Source organism: Cloeon dipterum, chromosome 3 (genome assembly GCF_949628265.1).
Source record: "Cloeon dipterum chromosome 3, ieCloDipt1.1, whole genome shotgun sequence".
Lineage (NCBI taxonomy): Eukaryota > Metazoa > Arthropoda > Insecta > Ephemeroptera > Baetidae > Cloeon > Cloeon dipterum.
This window is the reverse complement of record NC_088788.1, coordinates 9,313,602-9,333,042: the sequence shown is the minus strand read 5'-3', so window position 1 is coordinate 9,333,042 and position 19,441 is coordinate 9,313,602. Positions and strand designations below refer to the sequence as shown.

General features: G+C 36.4%; 2 protein-coding genes across 3 annotated transcripts in view; one reads left to right on the top strand and one right to left on the bottom strand.

Annotated features, from left to right (window-relative positions):
* Window positions 1-296: 296 nt before the first annotated feature.
* On the bottom strand, window positions 297-12,559 carry Hdc (histidine decarboxylase). Of its 2 annotated transcripts, none has more exons than XM_065485091.1 (15): window positions 12,430-12,559; window positions 11,241-11,346; window positions 9,703-9,875; window positions 8,658-8,771; window positions 8,205-8,462; window positions 7,472-7,615; window positions 7,175-7,241; window positions 6,112-6,274; window positions 5,633-5,703; window positions 5,550-5,569; window positions 5,384-5,482; window positions 2,983-3,358; window positions 1,719-1,889; window positions 1,145-1,300; window positions 297-978 (listed from the first exon to the last, which is right to left on the bottom strand). In XM_065485091.1, the coding sequence occupies exons 2-15, from the start codon at window positions 11,266-11,268 to the stop codon at window positions 815-817; spliced, it is 2,004 nt and encodes a 667-aa protein (XP_065341163.1). In that variant the 5' UTR covers window positions 11,269-11,346; window positions 12,430-12,559; the 3' UTR covers window positions 297-814. The 2 variants fall into 2 exon arrangements, with proteins under 2 accessions (XP_065341163.1, XP_065341164.1); XM_065485092.1 differs by having other exon boundaries at window positions 297-942.
* A 3,457-nt stretch (window positions 12,560-16,016) lies between these two features.
* Hr3 (Hormone receptor 3) overlaps window positions 16,017-19,441 on the top strand; it is an 80,281-nt gene continuing 76,856 nt past the window's right edge. The window contains exon 1 of the mRNA XM_065486351.1: window positions 16,017-16,459. Coding sequence (XP_065342423.1) covers window positions 16,441-16,459 — 19 coding nt within the window. The 5' untranslated portion in view covers window positions 16,017-16,440. The remainder of the gene's footprint in view (window positions 16,460-19,441) is intronic.

Below are 19,441 nucleotides of genomic sequence, written 5' to 3'. Positions count from 1 at the left end.
ATTCTATTTATTCTTAACTTGTAAATAAAATTATTCAAATTTAAATATATCTTTGTTTTTTTACCTTTAGATATTAAATTAGCGCAAAATTTTACATTATTTTGGAATTTTTGATTAGAAATAAAATTTTAGTCCAATCTACAGATTGAACTGGACCTTTCCCTATAGTTTATATTAATTTGATTTTGGCAAAATAAATATACCAATGCAGTAGAAAGTTCCGAAAGTTTAAAACCTATTGCGATAGATATTCTCTTCAGATATATTTTACGGATCAACCTTAAATAAAAAATAGATTCTCGCGGCACACGAAACAGTTATTATTTTATTGCTACTACCACCAGTGCCTGATTCGTCATCAGGGCACACGTTCAAGACAACTCAAAAGGATTTATTTTTATTCTTTCCCCAGCGTACAATAGACACTCTCTACACACTTTTTAACGATACATTCAAATTTGATACCTTGAAGTATTTTATTTACGAATTTCCTATTCACCTAATCATTTGTCCTTGCACAGCAGTGTAATGTTTTGAATAATTTCATGAGATGGAAAGTGAGGAGATCACATTTATATGGTTATTTGTATTGAACATGGAATTATTTTAAATGTTATGCAACCGGTCGGACTCCACGGTCGCGCGTGTTGCATAATGTCGACTACAGGCTACTTGCATGCACGACGAGAACAGCAATATTATTTATTATTATTTTATATATTCTTTAATTAGTACATTTAATAGGAATCGACTGGATCCGTCTCGGCGTTTTCGGCCGGGCTGGGTTGTGTGCAAGAAGCGGAAAGATACAGATTTACTCGGCGGCCTGCGAGGCGAGGCAGGTGCCGCAACGGCGACACATTTTCCGGCCATCTTCGCCCTCCTCTTCCTCCAGGATGCAACTTTCCTCAGGGCCGTCGAATGACCTCGACCGCTCGCCGCCTTGAAAGTAACCTTTGCAATTATGGCCAGTCTCTCCTAAATCGGCCCAAAACAAAAGAATAAAATAGATAAATTATAATAATTGCATGCGTTGAAACCATAAAAATAATAATTGATACAAATCATAATTATTGTTTGGATTTTAAAAAACAAAAAATACAGTATGAAGAAGTTTTATAACAGTTTAAATGTTTTTTCTTACCGGCTTCGAGGCTCTGCTCCGACTCGACGGAGGCCTCACGCATCAGGGGCATCGACGGATCCCCGCGGACCAAACTGCTCTGAACCAGATCCATGCGAGAGTCGAGCGAAAACTGCTTGCCGGACATCATCATGCCGCGGATACGACGACGCATTGCTGCCAAAAAAATGCAATTATCTTAAGGGCAATAACTTTTAAAACCTCAATTAACGCCAAGTTTCTCTTTCAAAACAAAGCTTTCAAAAAATTTAATAAATCTTTAAAATATCTGGAAGAAAATTATTACTTTCTTACTAATTGTAATTAACTTAAATGCACTTTTGATTGGAATATTATATTAAAACATTTGTTTAATTTTTTTTATATTTTGCAGCTACCATTTAAAATTAAATAAATATGAATAATTTGTAATGTATCTCAATTTGGCATCTTTTCTCAACAAATCATTTGGAGGACTTAAATCTAACCTAATTTTTTATGCAGAAAAATTGTATAAATGAGGATATTGTGTGAATTATATTATTATTATTATCAAAGTGTGTTACAAATATTTTCAAATTTGGCGTAGAAATACCTGGGCTGTCCTTGACGTCAAGCCGCAGCTGAGAAAACTTGCGCGCGAACTCCCTGAGCACGTCCGAGTTGTCGAAAATAGCGGCGAAGCTTCCATTGACGATTTTTGGTGACATCGGCGAGTTGGCCAGCAGAAGACTGGATCCGAAATCTGCATTTTTCTCGCGAGTCTCTGCAAGTATACGCACACAGAGCCAAAAGCTCTTTGTTCGCTTTCCAATTTTGTAAATTTAAAACTTATAGAAATTAAAATAAAATATCATAGTTGCATAAAGACATTATAAAAGCAGTTTCTTTCAACACACAATGAAAAATAATTCATTAGTTATTGTGTGATAATTTTAAATCATAAAGAGGCATTCGAAAATAAATTAAAAGTTCAAAACAGCAGTTTTAAAAAATTTCTGATTTATTTAAAATCATAAAAGTCCAAAATAATCCTAAAAATTATGGGCTAAAAGTATTGAATTATTGAGGAGAAACTTGCTGACTCCTTTGGATGTGGTTGATTTTAACTCTTTTCTCTTATTTAACTTCATAAAATACTATCACAAAGCGTTGTAGAGGTTTCCAGAATTTTAAGCCAATTTAATCAGGAACTTCTTTTCTTTTTTTATAATGTAATTTAACCATTCGCACACAAGCGTCTACCACCGCGTTTAAAATTTTATTTTATTTAAAATTTTCTATGCAATGTTCTCCATCTCAAATTAGGATTTGCTATTTTTTCGTGTTACCATGAGAATTATGACGACTGGGGGTTGTAAATCAAAATATAAAGAAAATTATAAACAGATGCGAAAAGTATTTATATTGATAAATAAATATACAGTTAAAATAAACAACCTTTTTAAAATTAATTTTGTTTGTTAAAAATAATCCAATGAATACACAAAGCGAAAAAATTTAAAAAATGTACATTTGAAAAGGTCATACAATTTTTCTTCATGATCAAAATGAAAAAATTCAATTGTTTTAATTCTATTAAATAATGATTTATGATATACAAAATCAATGGCGCCACTTAGAAAAATTTAAAAATTGTTTTATACACTAGAATTATTTTATCGTTGAAGATATAACTCTGTACCTTTTGAAAAATTTCATGCCAGAAAAAATTATAAATTAGCTCAATTTAAAGAATAAAATGGCCCAATTTAAAATAAAAAATCTTTGATTGACTTCGATGTAAAATATCAGCTGAAACAGTCGGCGCGCAGTCTGATTTTCAGGTTACGCGGTGGAAAAGGAGGCCCTGCGCTCACCTGCGAGGCGCACCTTGGCCCTGGCCTCGGGGGCGGCCTCCTCGGCGAGCAGCGGCGGCGGCCGCTGTTGTTGCTGCTGCTTAAGCTCGTCGAGGACGCGCGAGGCGGTGGCCCTGACGATGCTCCAGTCCTTGGCGATGTCGGCCGCCGTCGTGTACTGCGAGGTGACCGTGAAGCGGATGACGTAGCGACCGCACAGCGACGCCGGCACGCAGTGCAGCTGCCCGCCCGAGTTGAGCTTCTTCAGCAGCCGCTCCGTCAGCTCGTTCTCGCCGCACAGACGGAAGCACACGAGGCCCAAGTGCCGCTCAGCAGCCATCTCGAAGCGCGGGTCGCTCCGCACCAGCGATTCGAACTTGTGCGCCAGACGCACGCTCTGTAGATGAAATTTACAAGTATTTTAATAATAACTTGAGAGAGCCAAAAATGCCTTCGCAGGGTTTTTAAGACGAAGGGAAAGTTATGTGATATTTTGCCTCCCTGATCCTGCTCGACAAATCCCTTTTGTAACCTTTTGTGTATACCTTTAAAAGACTAAATTAGCAATTCGTGCATAATGAACTGTGAAAATTATAATTTTCACCTTTAAAAATTTACATTTTAAGTAAAATAAACAAAAATGAATATGTGTATTGAAAACTATTAATTATTAAAGAAAAAGAAAATTGGAATAGTCAATTAAAACAAAATTTCAAAATTTTTAAAATAAGAAAAAATCTATGTTTTTGATCAGTTTATAAAATTGAGAAATTGTATTTGGTCAAATATCAACAATAACTGTTTAAACTTTAAAGTGCATCCGAAATATTTTTTTTCGAAAATATTTTTAAGATTATTTATATTTTTGTCAAATCTATACGTATTAGTTTTTTAAACAGGAAAATAATAATTTTTTTTCAATTCATGTTTGTTTAAGAATTAAGATTAATAATCACTGTCTTGAATCACTTTATTTATCTGCTACGTTAAGAAAATAATTCAATTTTGCTGTTTTACAATTCAATTTCCCGATATTTTTAAATTAAAAAAAATTGTCCTAGGAGATTGAATGTGCAAAATTTCCTAGTTTTAACCTGCAAAATAGTTAGGTTTTAAAAAGGAGCGCCAAAATTCTCAATTTAAATTAAAAAAGATTTTTTTCGTAAAATTTAGGTCAAATTCATGAAAGAGCAAAAAACTCCGCTTATTCTGAGGCCAATAAAATATATTGTCCTATATTCCGTGGCAATAAACTTCTCAGTTTTCTAAATTTAAATTATTTATTATTTGATAAATAGTGAACTGTTTCAAGACGGTTGCAAGGAGATGGAGACAACCTCCAAAGAGCACTGCAAGTCCATAGGCTTCATAAAAAAGCTCAGTAAACTATGAATATTTTGAAAATAATAATTGAAAAGATTTATAAGTTTGTTTCCGAAAAAATTGTTATTTATATAAGGCGGTGTTTGAGCTAATTTAGACGGTTTCATAATTATTTTACTACAGTGATGTTTGTTTTGCAAAAATATTGGCATATTTTTATGGGTTGGAAACTGTTTCAGGCAGTAATAAAAAAAAATCTAATACTTTCAGCGGTTGAAAACGATTTTCACAAAATTTAAAGTTTAATTGGGGATTTTTCTTGTTCCTGAACCTTCCCCAAGTTCTACAGAAGTCAGCAACTGAATTCAAAGCTCAGCAGGATTGTAAACATTTGCTCAAGTAACTCGCCGTCCTGGTCACAAAATGAACAAAAGGGAAAATAGACACAATATGAACTACAAATATTGTGATTTGGAGTTAAAATGGAAAAAATAAAATAAAATCTTAAAATATTTTCTTTGCCGTGAACAGTGATAAGAAAAATTTGAACCTGCTGTCTGAACTCTGAACCATCGAAAGCTAATAATAATTACTTTGTTTGCAAATATGACGACAATTTGAAATTTATCAGTGACTTGATGCTAATTTTATAATTTTTTTAAATTCCACAAAAAAATTGATTTAGTGAACCACCTTGCTTCAGCTAAGAATGCAAAATGGTCTCCATAAAGATTCGCATTTAATGATTTTGCAAATGAACGATATAGTGATAAAAATCGTAAAAAAATAAATAAAAACAAATCAAGATGGTTAGTTATTAATTAAATACCATTTTTAATTTAATATCCTATATAGTCGCTCTTCTTATTGGCTATTTTTGTACGTTCTCATTAGCCAGAAGACCTTCCGTGATGTTTAGTTAGAGGAAGACCGCGAGTAATTAGAGCTTGCTTGCGTTTAACGAGATAATGAAATAATGAAATGCTCGCGTCCGTGGTTAGGTGCGCGAGCAGCAACAGCAGCAACAGCCAAGACTATATTTGCATGCTAAGACAATTCTCGCGGTTTGTTCACACATATGATTGGTTGCGCCACTCACCTCCCTCACGTGTCGCTGAAGCCCTTGAACTCCGAAGTTTCTGATCACAAACCACAACTTGAGCGCTCGGAAGCGTCTGCTAAGGGGAATCTGCCAGTGCTGCAATTTTCAGACACATTATCAGCTGGTTTTACAGATGAAATTAATTATGCAGTTAGATATTTACCATGTAGTCGATAGCAAGACCTTAGGGAAGGGGGATTTTTTATTTTATGTTTGTGAGAGGAAAGAGGTCTGCAAGGTACTTACCCGAGTTTTCGTGCTGAAGGTACAGGGGCTCCACGTTGAATGTGCGATGCAAGGCGCCGCTGTTCTTTACCCTGATCGAAAAAGTTTAAAATTATTTCAGAATTATGAGAGACCTTTTTGTTTTAATAAACAATAGTCAAAAGAGGACACATTAAAATTTTGATGGAATTATTTTAAAATTTACAGCGCTTTGATCATATTTTCGTTGAAGATTTCGATTCCTCTGGTCGAGATCTATGCAACAGTATAATAAAATATTTTGGGAGTTTTTTTACTGCGAAAATAAAACCAAATTATTTCAAGTAGAAATACAGCGCTCACGCCATTTGAAAAGCATGGAAACTTTTCAGTTACTTAAAAAAATACAGCGCTTTACCTTCGTCAATTTTAAACAACAAGAATTAGACATTGCAGTATCAAAAAGCTCCTCAAAAAGCGTTTAACTTATTAATTTTGTTCGAAAGCGTGTGTCCAATTACCAGAGAGCGGTGCAGTCGAAGTGCACCATCATCCACTTGCTGGGGTTGAATGCGAACGAGTTGGCAAACTCGACACCCTCCAACCACGGCCTGAATTCAGGGCAGATGAATGCCGTGCCCGCGTATGCTGCATCCACGTGCAACCACATCTGCTCTTCTTGACCTGTTGTTTTAAATTAAAAGTATTTTATTTGCTTAAATTATTATTCAAAATTAAATGCTTTTTAATGGTTTTTAAATTTAATTATTATTCTCTAAATGTGTTTTCATCGATTTATTTTGTATGACATGTAAACATGTCAAATCATGTTCAAATTTTATAAGTACTGTGCTCAATTTGAGAGATTAACATCACTGATAAGTAAATTATAAAATTGTACATAACAAAAATGGATTTTTTAATTAAAAGACTTTATTTAAGAAACAAATTCGTTAACATTCCTTTTTAAATAGGGTTGGAAAACACAATCGTTTAAAGTGCATCAGTGTTTTACTTTTAGACGCAAATATTCATAGCTTTAAAAACCCACTTGATCTAGAATCTTGAAAAAATTCAATTATTTTTTTAATATTTAACACTTCAAACACTTTAGATGTTCAGTATAGGGATGCACATTATTGGGCTTCAAATAAAAATAATATTTTAGCTTATGACATGTTGTCCTTGATTGTAAATTACACATTTTGTCAATTTTTATTTCGGAAATGATTCAAGCTAAGAAATAAAAAAAAAATCGCAGTAAAGATTAACTTAAAGATTGTTTTAAATTCACAATCTTTTTGAGTATAAATATGAGACATGAAGAAAAATTTCAAGTCAAAAAATCATGAAATAATATATTTATTTAATTAATTAACAATAAAATTCCCCAGAAAAAGTAGGAAAAAGATCAAAATTTTACAGATATATTATAAATAAATTACGTCAAAACTTCCCAGCGTTTTAAAATTAACCGCATCATCGTGGGACTTGATAAGAAAATAAAAAGTAGACCTTGTTATTAAAAAATAATAAAACTACTAGACAGGCTAGAAAAGTGAATAAATCGGCGCAAATGCTCACAAATTGGGCCGAGCTCCTTGAGGTTGTCAAAGGCACAGGCGCCGGTCGTGCCGAGCGTGGCGCACAGCTGCAACACACAAGAGGCAAACAAGCGTCCGTGTAGTGTAATCCACCGAAGTAAATAATAAGTATCGCACGACGTCGCGAGCAGAATGAAGAATCGGATCGGCAAGCCACTAATAATTGGGTCTCCCGGGACGCCAATTAATTTGAGCTTATTATTTACTGCATCTTATTTCGCATGTTGCTGCAGTCGGATCAAAACACCCACAACTAATGTAATATGTGTGTACTTACGAAAAAGGGGATGAGGCCCTTCTCGCGGTCGTGCGCGATCGCCTCCTTCAGCCGGTCGCCGCGGAGACTCAGGTTGTCGTCGCACTCGATGTACCGCATCTTCACCAGGCCGATCAGCCCCGCTTTTTCCACTGACGAGTGCGCCTTTTAATTTGAGCACAATGCAAATTTTAGACATATGACATTAAAAAGAGCACAAAATTACTCGCGAAAAAATAAAAAGAATACTTGTCTGGATTTCATAATTTTCAGTATTTTTTTAACTACTAAAGAAATAAAATTTAAAGCAGTCTTTTAATTGGAAATCGTAATCAAATTCATTATTTTTGCAAATTTAATTTAAAAAATCGTTTGATGTGTGATTTTGTCAATTTGATTCAAATCAGTAAAATTGTCCCTCTATATAAAAAATATTTCCCCGCTATTTTCTACCTTTAATTTATAATATTTGAGAGAAAATAACAGTGTACTTTTATCTTTAGAATCCACTTACTGGGGTTTTCGGGTTTTTCAAAGCTTTTCCCTGAGAATTTCAAATTTTAGAAGAATTTCACTTCTGTTCCCAATGAAAGAGTCTCTCGTATATACAAAATCCTTCACACCATCTCCCTTTAAAGCATTCATTGGAAGTCACTTTTATAGTTCCCATGGATTTTCTTACAATAAGTTAGTAAAATTTTGAATCAAATTAAATTAATTAGAAGTTTTTAAAACAATTTTCACGAATTTTCACCTGGTCAGAGCAGTAGGCGACAAGCCTGCTGTTGATCTCAGCGTCCTCCAAGTCGGGATACTGCTGTTGGTAGCCCCTGATGGCCTCGGTGCGGCCGGCAAGCAGGCAGACGAACGTGGCCTCGGAGGCCGTCGTCTGGATGACGCCGCCGCCGGGACTGTCACCGCGCAGGTGCAAAAAGTCCTCGGGCAGGCCCACCATTTGGCCCAACCAGTTCATAACCACCGTCTCCAGCTCTGTACACGCTGGACTTGAAGCCTAATAATTTTGTTTAAGTTAAAAAGATACTCGTACCTGCCTGAAAATTTATTTGAAAATGAGGAAATTTTTGAAAAGCAAGCTTTTTTAATTTTTTTAATGCTGTTTATACCAATATAGCGTAGCATTTTGATATTTCAACCTTTTTCTGGCTGAATTGGGGCTGATCATCACAATTCTTTGGGTTGTACTCACCCAGGTGAAGCCGAGACAGTTGATTGCGTCTGCCAGCATGTCACCAAGGAGCGAAGGGTACGAGTTCAGGGCTGGGAAGTAGGCGTGCATGTGCGGACTCTGCCAGTGAGTGACCTGACAATTTTTTAATAATTGAAGTACATATTTTTCTACTTAAAACGAATAGTTATTCAAAAACAACCTAAAAACTGGAATTGCGACTTTTAAACCTCTGGAAATTAAAATTATTACAATGATATTCTATCCCTGCTCTTCTAGACGCAGCAATCCCAACTCCTACCAGCTCTGGAAGAAGGGCCAAGTGTGTGGATTTCATTCAAAGCGTTCCAAAATAGTCAATTTATACACGTTTTAACCAGAAATGAAAGAATTAGCAGACACCAACAGATGGAAATAACATCGTAAAATTAAAACTTTCAATTCCTTGCATTGCAACTCAAGGTTAAATCCTGCGTCTATGCTTTCTTGATGTAGAAAGAGGTTTTTTGACGTGCTGAAACCCTAAATCGGTTCTGTCACAAGGACAGCAAAGATTTTTGCCTTCAAAACTCTTTTTATAGCGATTGGGCTGAGCCGATTTTGGTTTTCAGCACGTCAAATAAAATATTTGTACCGCCGAGCAGCAGGGGCCAGATGTACGATAAAATTGATTCGCACTGCGCAGATCCAAGATGGCGTCTGAATTTGGGAAACAAAAAGCTCTCTTTGGATTCGCGTACGAGTGTAAAGAGTTTGTATTTACGATCCAAAAGAAACAATTAGTACAAGCAATGCAAATTATACGCCACAATATTGACCAAAACTTGGTTCTTTTCGCGCATTTTCACGTGACCGTTTTTTCGCGCCAAACTCAACCGGACGCCATACCTGCGCGTCGCACGAATCTGGCCCCCGCTGCAGCCAAGGAAGCAAAGTAGCAGGATTGAATCTGAAATCGAATTTCAACGACCCAAAAAGGTGTAAATGAACGGCGGCTCTGACGAATTTTGTCTAGTTTCTTGTCATTTAGAAAAAAACACAATATATTAAGCTAAAAATAATTTACCCCGGGCATGATGACCCTTTCTACATCAGAAAAGATGGTTTCCCAGGGTTCAGGTTCGTCGGGGGCGGCGGCGGGGATGAGGCGGCGCAGGTAGCCGGGCTTGACGGCCGGGAAGACGCGTCGGTCGCGGATGTTCTGCAGATAGTCGGCGATGTAATCGACCATCTCCTTGCCTGTCCATCCGTCCGCAAACACAGACACACACTCAATTTCTAATCACAATTCCGATTAATTGTCGTTGTCGCCCAGGGGAGCGAAACCCTTGAGCGCAACAGCTCGAGAGTCTTTTCTTCAGAGTGATGTTTGGACAGCGCGAAAGTCATTTCGGGGAGAAGCGGAAGCTTTGATTCGAAAATTACAGGCGATAAATGAGTAAAAGGGCCTCCCTTTGTTAGTTTTTCCTAATCATTATTTTGGTTGCATAGCGCACAAGGATTTTATTTTTAGAGATAGATTATTCATTATTAATTGACAATTTCCACAAAGTAAGTGGTTGGTTTCAGTTACTGTTGAAAATGAAATTTCAAAATGAATTCTATCGCACGTATTTAGACAAATTTAACGTTAAAATTCACATAAAAGTTTATAGTTCTAAAAATTAAACATTTTCATATAAATAAGAAATAGCACTAAATGATTTTATAAAATCATCATATAAATTTGGTTTTTTAAATTTTTCTAAAGTCGTTTAAAATAAATGGAGCAACTACAAAACACTATCAGTTGTAACTTTATTATTAGAAAACTTTGTATTATTTATTTGAGCACATTCTTCAATTAGATATAATCTAGATGTATCATTTCAATTTCTTACGGTAGAATTATTCTACTAAAAAAAGAAGAGGAACGCTGCTTGCCAATGTTGATGTGTTTTAAATCGGTTGGTATTGGCATTGGCATTTTGTCTATGCTCTCGCCCGCATATTATTACTGACAAAGAAGTGCTTCTCGGACGTGTGAACTTGGAAATAAATTCAGATTAGCGATCGGTTGCGTATCAAGTTCCAATTTCGTGCACGACGATTTTATGGGGCTTCGCAAATCCAGCGCCGACTTTCCTCGCCGGTAATCTTTTACTTAGTGTAAGTCAGCGCGCCAAATCAAACCGTTTGCATCCAATTTGCCACGGCCGGCCAAATCCTTGTTTATAGCCCAAGAGAGAGACGCCGGGAGAAAATACACACGGACGTATGGCTTGTTTTCACTTTTATTTCTTTTACTTGACACATTGGGGAATAAATTATATTCAATATTATTATTTTGTTCCAATTTAAATACTTCAAATGTTACTTGTCATGTTTTCAAAAGTTTTAATCACATTTTAACTTTCAAAAATTTTACATGACAACCTAGCAACATATTTCAAATATTTATTTGCAAGATTTTGTTTTTAAAAATAATATTGATATTTTTTGACTATAAGAAAGGGAAATTATGCTTTAATTTAAAAAATCTTTTCGTCTAACTTGGCTTTAGGTTTAGTTTATCTGTAATTACTTTTGTTAATAATAAACAATAATAATTATTCGAGAACTCACCCCTTCTGCGGTACTCTTCGCTGTCCATGACGGTTGTCTCGTTTGCCCTTTCTTACTTTTTTGCTTCTTAGTTTCTTCTCAGTTCGGTAAGCTGATGTTGCTGCTCCTGCGGACGGACCGAAACTGTCTGTTAATTGTCACGCGAGTCCTTGTCGCGCATTGTCGAGGCCAGTTTTAGAGGGCTTCCCGCGCTGCCCCCACGAGCCCCAACGTTGCATGCACCGACCGCTCCCCATCGCAGCCGGCAGTAAGAACGAAAAATATAACGACGCCGGCTGCGGCTGCACCGCTCCCCGAGATTAGCCTACTTCTCTGCCGTGAACACTGGCAAAACTGAGCCCTGTTCTGTTTATTTCTGATATTTTGATTAAAATTAATAGCTAGAAATCGAAGGATAAACTTTAATTTGAGGAAGGAGAAATTAAGAAAATTTTTAAAAATAATTTCTGGACCTAATAGAAGGCATAAAATGTATACAAAATGATTATTAAATGGTTTCAAATGGTAAAATTTAGGAGATAGAACATTATTTTAAATTAATTAACAAAAAAATAATGTCAAAGAAAGAAATAGACTCAGGTTTAATTTTTAAATTCGAGAAAAACTGAATGCCTCCGAACGCTAACAGCAAATATTTCTTGTTTAAACTAATAATATTTTACACCATCACATGCTTTGCCAATTTACCATTATTGCAACGAAAAAATTCATTTTACAGTTACATGCGTGGAAAATTAACACTGAATGTAAGCTGGTGGGAATTCTTTGAGGAATAATTGAATATCTCATTTTCATGGAGTTCAGCAGCTGTTCCAGCCCCGCATTCCTAATAATAGTATTTTTCCTCTAACGCAAAATTAATTAAAAATATAAAATTTAGAACAAAATAACATTTAGTCTGATATGTACGTGCCAATTCCATTTTCCTGGAATGAAAATTAGTATGAAAGTAATAATTAAGTGTGTGTTTAAAATTTCTAAAGAGCGGCACTTTTTAATGATACACACACACGATTGTCACGATGCACGATCTATGCAACATGCACGGAAAATCTGTCCAGCGGCACAGTCTGCTTGCAAGGAAACAAAATGCAAGAGATTGTAAAAACTACCGTTAATCTTACTATTCAAGTGTTTCTCTTGTCTCAACTGGTATAAGCAAAATTAATGGATTTTGAAGAGAACAAACCTTGGCTGGAGGGTTTCGTGCGTGTGTGTCGGGGGTGAGGGCCACCTGAGGATCGTTTCGTGCGAGTCACTGGCTGCAGTCCCCCGCAGGCACCAGCATTTATGTCTCTCGTCCCTCCCTCGCACCCCTCGCACCCCTTTCTCCTCCCTCGACGATAACAAGAAGAACGTTTTAGAAGCTAAATGTTTCATTTTTTTTAAACAAAATAAATAATAATCTTAAAATGCAATTAATCAAAAGGATCTTACAAAACTGCCAGTTTTTTGTAGTCATAATTTATTTATAAGTTTTTTATTTTTAAAAAAGCTCCTTGAATGAAATATTTTATAAAGATCACACAGATTTAATATTTGTTTTCATATAAGAGCAATTAGAAAATGTAATTTTAATAAATAACTTGTTTCTAACAAGCCAAATTTGTTTCAAAATATTAAAATATTTTTTTCCAAAAAGTTCTGATCCTTTAGAGTACACAAATATTAAAAAAATGATCTAAGTAAAAAGCCAAAATATTTAATTTTAAAGTTTAACTAAGACATTATTGTTTTTTTTTAAGCCTGCACGAAGAATTAATATGTTATACAAATTGCCGCTCTCACGGAAAGAGAGAAATTAACAATTTGCACGCCCAGCCAATAAATGCAAAGTGGTTTTTCAATATTTTTATGACCCTCTTCGGGCAAACCTGTAAAATGAAAAAGAATAAACGTTGAAATTACGTGTGTTGAGCGTTATTTTTTTTTAAAAAAAAAATTCAGTTGGTCATGTTCGTTTAACAGGTGTTGCGGGAGCATTTCAAGAAGAGAGGAGATGCCGCGCGGAAAAGCATTCTAGCGTTCGCGATTTATTCTCTCGGTGGTTCATTTCGAGTTGGGCACGACCGTGAATCACGACTGCAAAAGGCGCAAAGCGTGAAAATGATCTCTCAGCCTTGCAACAGCATTTCTCTGCGCCAACAACTGTTTTCTGAGTGAGCTCACAACGGAGCCGCGCGCGGAGGAGGTGGAGCTTCGACCTTTGCTCCTTTTTGCACATTAGCACGAGGCGCTTTATCTGACTAATCGCCTGCTCACCGATATAAATGGCTCTCAGCTTTCATCTTAAATTGAAATCAGCAATTACTTTTTGATTAACGATTTTTTGCTTTTTTAAAGCATGAAAATGCACCTTTATTTAATTAAACCGTGTAAAGGTATGATTAATGAATTTTTATTGAAAAAAGGCAAAAAATACAGGTGGAAAATAGACAAGGACCCTAGAAAATAAGTTTCTTATCCACCTAAAACCCATTTTTTTAGAACAAAAACTCTTATCTAATTCTTTGGGGAAGAAAACTTCGTTGGTAAATTTTTTACAACAGTTTCTAAAGAACAAATACACAGCACAATAATAGTTTAAACAAAGTTTGTACACCGGAAATGAAATTTAAATTTCATCTGAAAATTCAATCTTTTGAATCCTTTTCCAGGATGAATGAAATTGTTCCCAGCAGATTTATAATTTCAACAAATAAATAAAGCAATTTTTTAAGATGGATTTTGACTGCCTTTAACTAATATATTCTTATCTAGCCACATTTTTTGGGGGGATTGCACTTTTAGTTTAAGAGGTTTTGACTTTTTAAAAGAGCTTAGAGGTGTATGGTAGGAATGGCTATTTGAATTTTTCTATAATTTTTAATAAAATTGGTATATTTTCTTACTATTATTCTGAAATATTTTCAAGTTCACATAGCTGTGACGATGTAAAATCTGTTTAGATAAATTTTCTTTTGAAATCATCTTTTTAAAACCAAAAACGCTATTTTTAAAAAGCATACGCGTTGCCACGAGGTAATCTGCTCCATCCCGAGACACAATAAATAAATAAATAAAATGACGCAATAAAACAATAAGAGAATTGTGAGTCCAATTTTCGTTAATCCTCTAAAATAGATTTGAAAATTAGAGTTAAATATATATTTTTGTAGTACTAAAAGGATAACAAAAGAAATCCTTCTTAATTCAAAAGTCAAATTTTCCCGATTATATTTTTTTGGGTAAATCAATTAATGCACAGAAAGCTATGTTGACAGTTATTTATGATATTTATCAGACCTTTCAAGTGATTTAGATGTTGTTAGATAGGATTTTGGTTTATAGGTGTGGCTCGGAAGTGCGCTATACGATGTAATGTGCAGCGCGTAACTCCTGCCCGCGCGAGACTAAAACGCACCTTACGCACCTGCACCTGCAATGTGACGCACGCCACCGTTTCGATGCATTGTTTGGCAACCATCCCGCACGGATTTATGCAAAACTCACCTGAGTAATCATTGAAACATGCTTTTGTTACGTATGAAATTGGAAAATTATTTAATTATTATGAATGGTCCGGAACTGTTTTTATAATAAATATTTCAACACGAGGAAAATCGTCTCTTTTTGCAGGAAATCCTAAATTTCATCTGATTTTTCCAATATATCCCTTAAGTTTTTTACATCCCTAAAATTTTAAATTAAAAAATACCCTTCCACAGAAAAAAAATAGCTCCAAATAATTTTTCATATCAGGAACTTAGCGCTGATTGGGATTACAATTTTTAAAAACCAACGAATTAAAAAAATTGCAATATTTAAAACTATTATGTATCTGTAAATATTTATTTTAAGATATTTTTTTCATTTTCTAATCATCATTTTAACACAAAATTCACTATAGTTATACACAAAAGAGGATAAAAAAAGTATCCTTCATATTTCAAGTTTAATTCTCTGGCTAAAATATTTTTATTAAAACAAATTTTATCGTTGTTGACAGTTATTTAGGGTTTCGGGCAACCTTTTAAGGGATTTAGACCACTTTAGACATAGGTTTTTGGTTTTTTTAGTGTAGCTCAAAATTTCGTGCTAATTTTTTGTCTAAATAAATAAAATCAAACTCTCATCTCAGAGAAAAACAGTCGATTATTTGATCAAAAAATTTTCAATTCCAAAAATTAACCCTTTCATCATGATCTCATCTCATTTTTTTAATTTCGAATAAAACACAAAAAACAGTTAGTTACAATACAGCGTATTAATGGTTTGTGTTTTAAGACGTGTAAATTTTAATTTTATTACGTGTCATAAAAAATGTTGGTGTGTGCGTGGTTTTATTTACTGTTTTCAGTTGTGTTTCAAATACCGCGAATAATGAATAAAATATAAATTCCGTCCCATGATCTCATCAATCATGGAAAAATTCAGTGTCATCTTCCCACCGCAGGCGGATTTTCCGGCGGCGAGGTCGCGCGGGAGGAGGTTCGCGAGGCCGGCGGTTGGTTTGGAGGCGGCAGACACGTGTGCGGTGAGCAATGCAGTGGCGGCGCCAAGCGGCGCGCTCGGCGAAGCAGCTGCGGCGGCGGTCGGCCGACGAACCTCACACAGGACATAAACAAAGGGGTCAACGTCCTTGGGCGGTGCGTGCTCGCGCCGGCAGATGGCGACGGTGCATTCGCCACCCACACTCTTCGGTCTCGCGTGCAATGCATTCGTCGAGGCAGGCGCGGCGGCGGCGGCGAACGAACCACTGAGCACAGCCTGGGAGGGGGAAGGTACCGTAAGGTGCTCCAAGGGCTGCTCCTCCCCACCTGCGGATGGACCGATAATGACCGAGGAATGCCTGCCGCGCGCCGCGCGCTGCCTAATACCGCTAGGGTTGATGGAGGGGCGCTGTGTGCCGCACGCCGAGAGCCGGCAGTCGTGAACCGACCGACCGACTCACAGGGTTGAGCGGCCAGGTGATCCTTCTTTCTATCTATCCGGCATCCCGTGCAACAGTGAGTGCAGCAGCCGAGCCCCGCAGCTCGCAGCCCCCAGTGACTTTATACATACGACTGTGCCTGGATTTTTTCCCTTTTTTTCTATTATTATTATTTTTGTTTTATTTTTTTTATTATTATTCTCTGCTTCTCCACCACCGACGCATTTCTTGTGTTCCGTGCCGAGATTGCACTCAGGATTAGAACCCGCGGCATGATCATCAAGTGATATGCCCAGCACAATTAGAGGTGAGTACCTGTTTTCCTGCTTTTCGGCGCTCTGGCCCTCCTCGCACGCGTTCCCATGGCAACCGCCTCCGCCGCCGCCGCCGCCGCCGCCGCTGCTGCTGGAGGCGCGATTTTATTATTTGCCAGCTGCACCCAGTCCTGCACAGACAAGCTGCAGGGCTGCACCCGCGCTTTTTGACCTTTACCCTCTCCGGAAAGAGTTAAAAATTAAATAAAATCGCGTGTGAAATGAATAGAAGCCGCAGAAAAAAATCCCGTTACATGAATTTCGATTTTCCCGTATATTTCAGAACTTTTAAAAATCAACCAGAATTTAAATTATTCAACAATTAACGGATTGAATACCCCCTGAAAGCATCCTAATTTTTTGCAAGCCCGGAAAATTATTGCCAATGAAACTGTAATATCCACATAATTCGCCTTGGTAGGCAATTTTTAGATAACAAACTCTGGATCAATAGCAAAAAATTGTAAAAAATGCATTAAAAAATAAATTCTACAATTTTTGGCTTAATTTTAAACTCACAAAATTTATAAATCCACCACGATTAACGGATTGAATTCCCGCTGAAGCGTCCGAATATTTGCAAAAGCACGAGAAAAAACATTCCTAATTGCAAGGAAAGCATTTAAAAACAAACAGGCTGCACGTTTAGCCTTTCCTGCTCCCAGATAATTAAATGTAAAGAGGAAATGATATGACACCAACTCTTTTCATTATCAGGGAACAGATAAAGTTGGTTAAAAAATTCCCAAATTTAGAATTTTTATAACAAACATAATATATATTCGATGAAACTCATTATAAAATAGTCAGTCGATTAGAAATGAATGGAATATTTATCAAGGAGGCTGTGGTGCGGCCCACAGCGACTCATATGGCTAAGAGTTTGGTTAACTGTGCAAGGGGCAAAGCTCGAGCCATCCATCTATCCATCCTTTGGCTCGAATATACATACATAAATACATACGTACGCTCATTGGAAACTCGAGAAGCATGACATGCAGCTTGTTGTTAATATCCCCGCGTTTCCGGGCCGCTCATCTCGACACTCCTCCCATGAGAAACTCGGGAATAAGTGGCGTCGACACGTCCTATTCAAACTTACTGACTCTATTTACGGTTGATTTTGGATCTTGTCTAAAGAAAGAGTTGGGAATTCCTGGAAAATGATTTCTTTGGGTAGCAAATTTTTTTTAATTTTTTGTCTTTTTGTTGCACTGAAGGCGCGCCATTTGCACTAACCTAAGATTAATTATTTTAATTTTGTGTTCTGAACAATTCATGGAGTTTTTAAATGAAATATTCAATAGAAAATATCATGGTGTACGATTTTATAATTATTTTGCAATATCTGGCATATCGGATTTAAATAATAAATTTTTCCTCAACTAAAAAATTCACAAAATCACCTACATTTTTTCTGAAATCATTTTACTACAGAGCAAAATGTCCCAAATAATTTGGCAATTAAATTTATGTGAATTTTAAAATTGAAACAAGCTTGGTCTTGTAAAAATTTAAGCAAAAAATTTGATATTTTTATGATTTTTCTAAGCTCGAAGCAGCTTATTTAAGAGAGTGTCAAAGACCGTGCATGTGAAACAAGGCAGAAAAAATTTGCGCATCATCAGCAAGCGATCGCGAGTGTATTTTGCGCATCGACATGTGCTCGGCCGAGAGTCCAAACGCCTGTCAAGTGCCGCAAAGCCAATTGTTTGTTGAATTTTGAAATTAAGCCTCCGCTGCGGCCGCGGCCGCGGGGATCGTCCGCGCGCGGCAATGAGGCGGAAAAGCGCAAAAGCGGGCTTTTCGCGAAACGTGCAGTGCGCGGCAGATGCACTTGTGCCGCCTCCCGAAAACCTACTTATTATATAGAAAGTGCAATGCTGCAACTGCCACTCGTCTCTCTCTCTTTTTTTCGATGTTTCGCTACAGCTGCACCTCGGACGGGCGTCACGTGCCCTCGCGTAACGCGCCCTAATTCGATATGTGTATATGTGCTGCGCGTAACTCCAGCCCGCGCGAGACTAAAACGCACCCTATGCACCTGCAATGTGACGGACGCTTTTGTTTCGATGCATTGTTTGGCAACCATCCCGCACGGATTTATGCAAACTCACCGGAGTAATAAAAAAAACATGCTTTTGTTACGAATCAAATTGGAAAATATTCTCCATGGTCATCAATTGTTTTAATTAAAAAATATTTCAAAACAAATCATTATGCAGACAGTTCTAAAATACATCTTATTTTTTTATTAAGATTTCCTATTGTATTTTTCATTCCTACAATTTTCAAATTAAGAAATCCCTCATCTCCGAATTAATTTTTGCAAAACAATTCACCAGTTGCATAAACCCCAAGTGTTCAAAGCCGCCAACAGATGGCGCCACCGTAGACTTTCTCTTTTAAGGCACTTCCGCTGCGATTTCAGACTCAATCCTGTCACTGGGTATTCCTCACTTAATATGCTTTCTTTTGACGTGCTGAAAACCAAAATCGGTTCAGCCAATCGCCGTAGAATCGTGAAAAACTATTTTTTGAAATAAAAAACATTTTCCAACGTTTCTACGGCGAATGGCTGAACCGATTTTGGTTTTCAGCACGTCAAAAAAGCAAATTAATTAAAAAAAAAGCAAAATAGCTAGATTGAGTCTGAAATCGCAGCGGAAATGCCTTAAAACCGCTTAAAACAAAATTTTTAAGAAAGTCTGTGGTTGCGCCATCTGTTGGCGGTTTCAATAACTAAGGGTTTATGCAACTGGTAAATTGCTCCAAATAATTTTTTCATCAATCAAAATTTTTTCTCAAATATATTTTTGGTTCTCAGAGCATCAAAGTTTGAACAATTCAAAACAATACACTGCAAAATCAAATATTTAAAAAAAAGCATTTTAAGCAAAATATCCCGGCTTTTCAAAACCGTTTAGCGATAAAATTGGCAAGAAGAAGACTTGTATGTAAATAAAGAATAATAT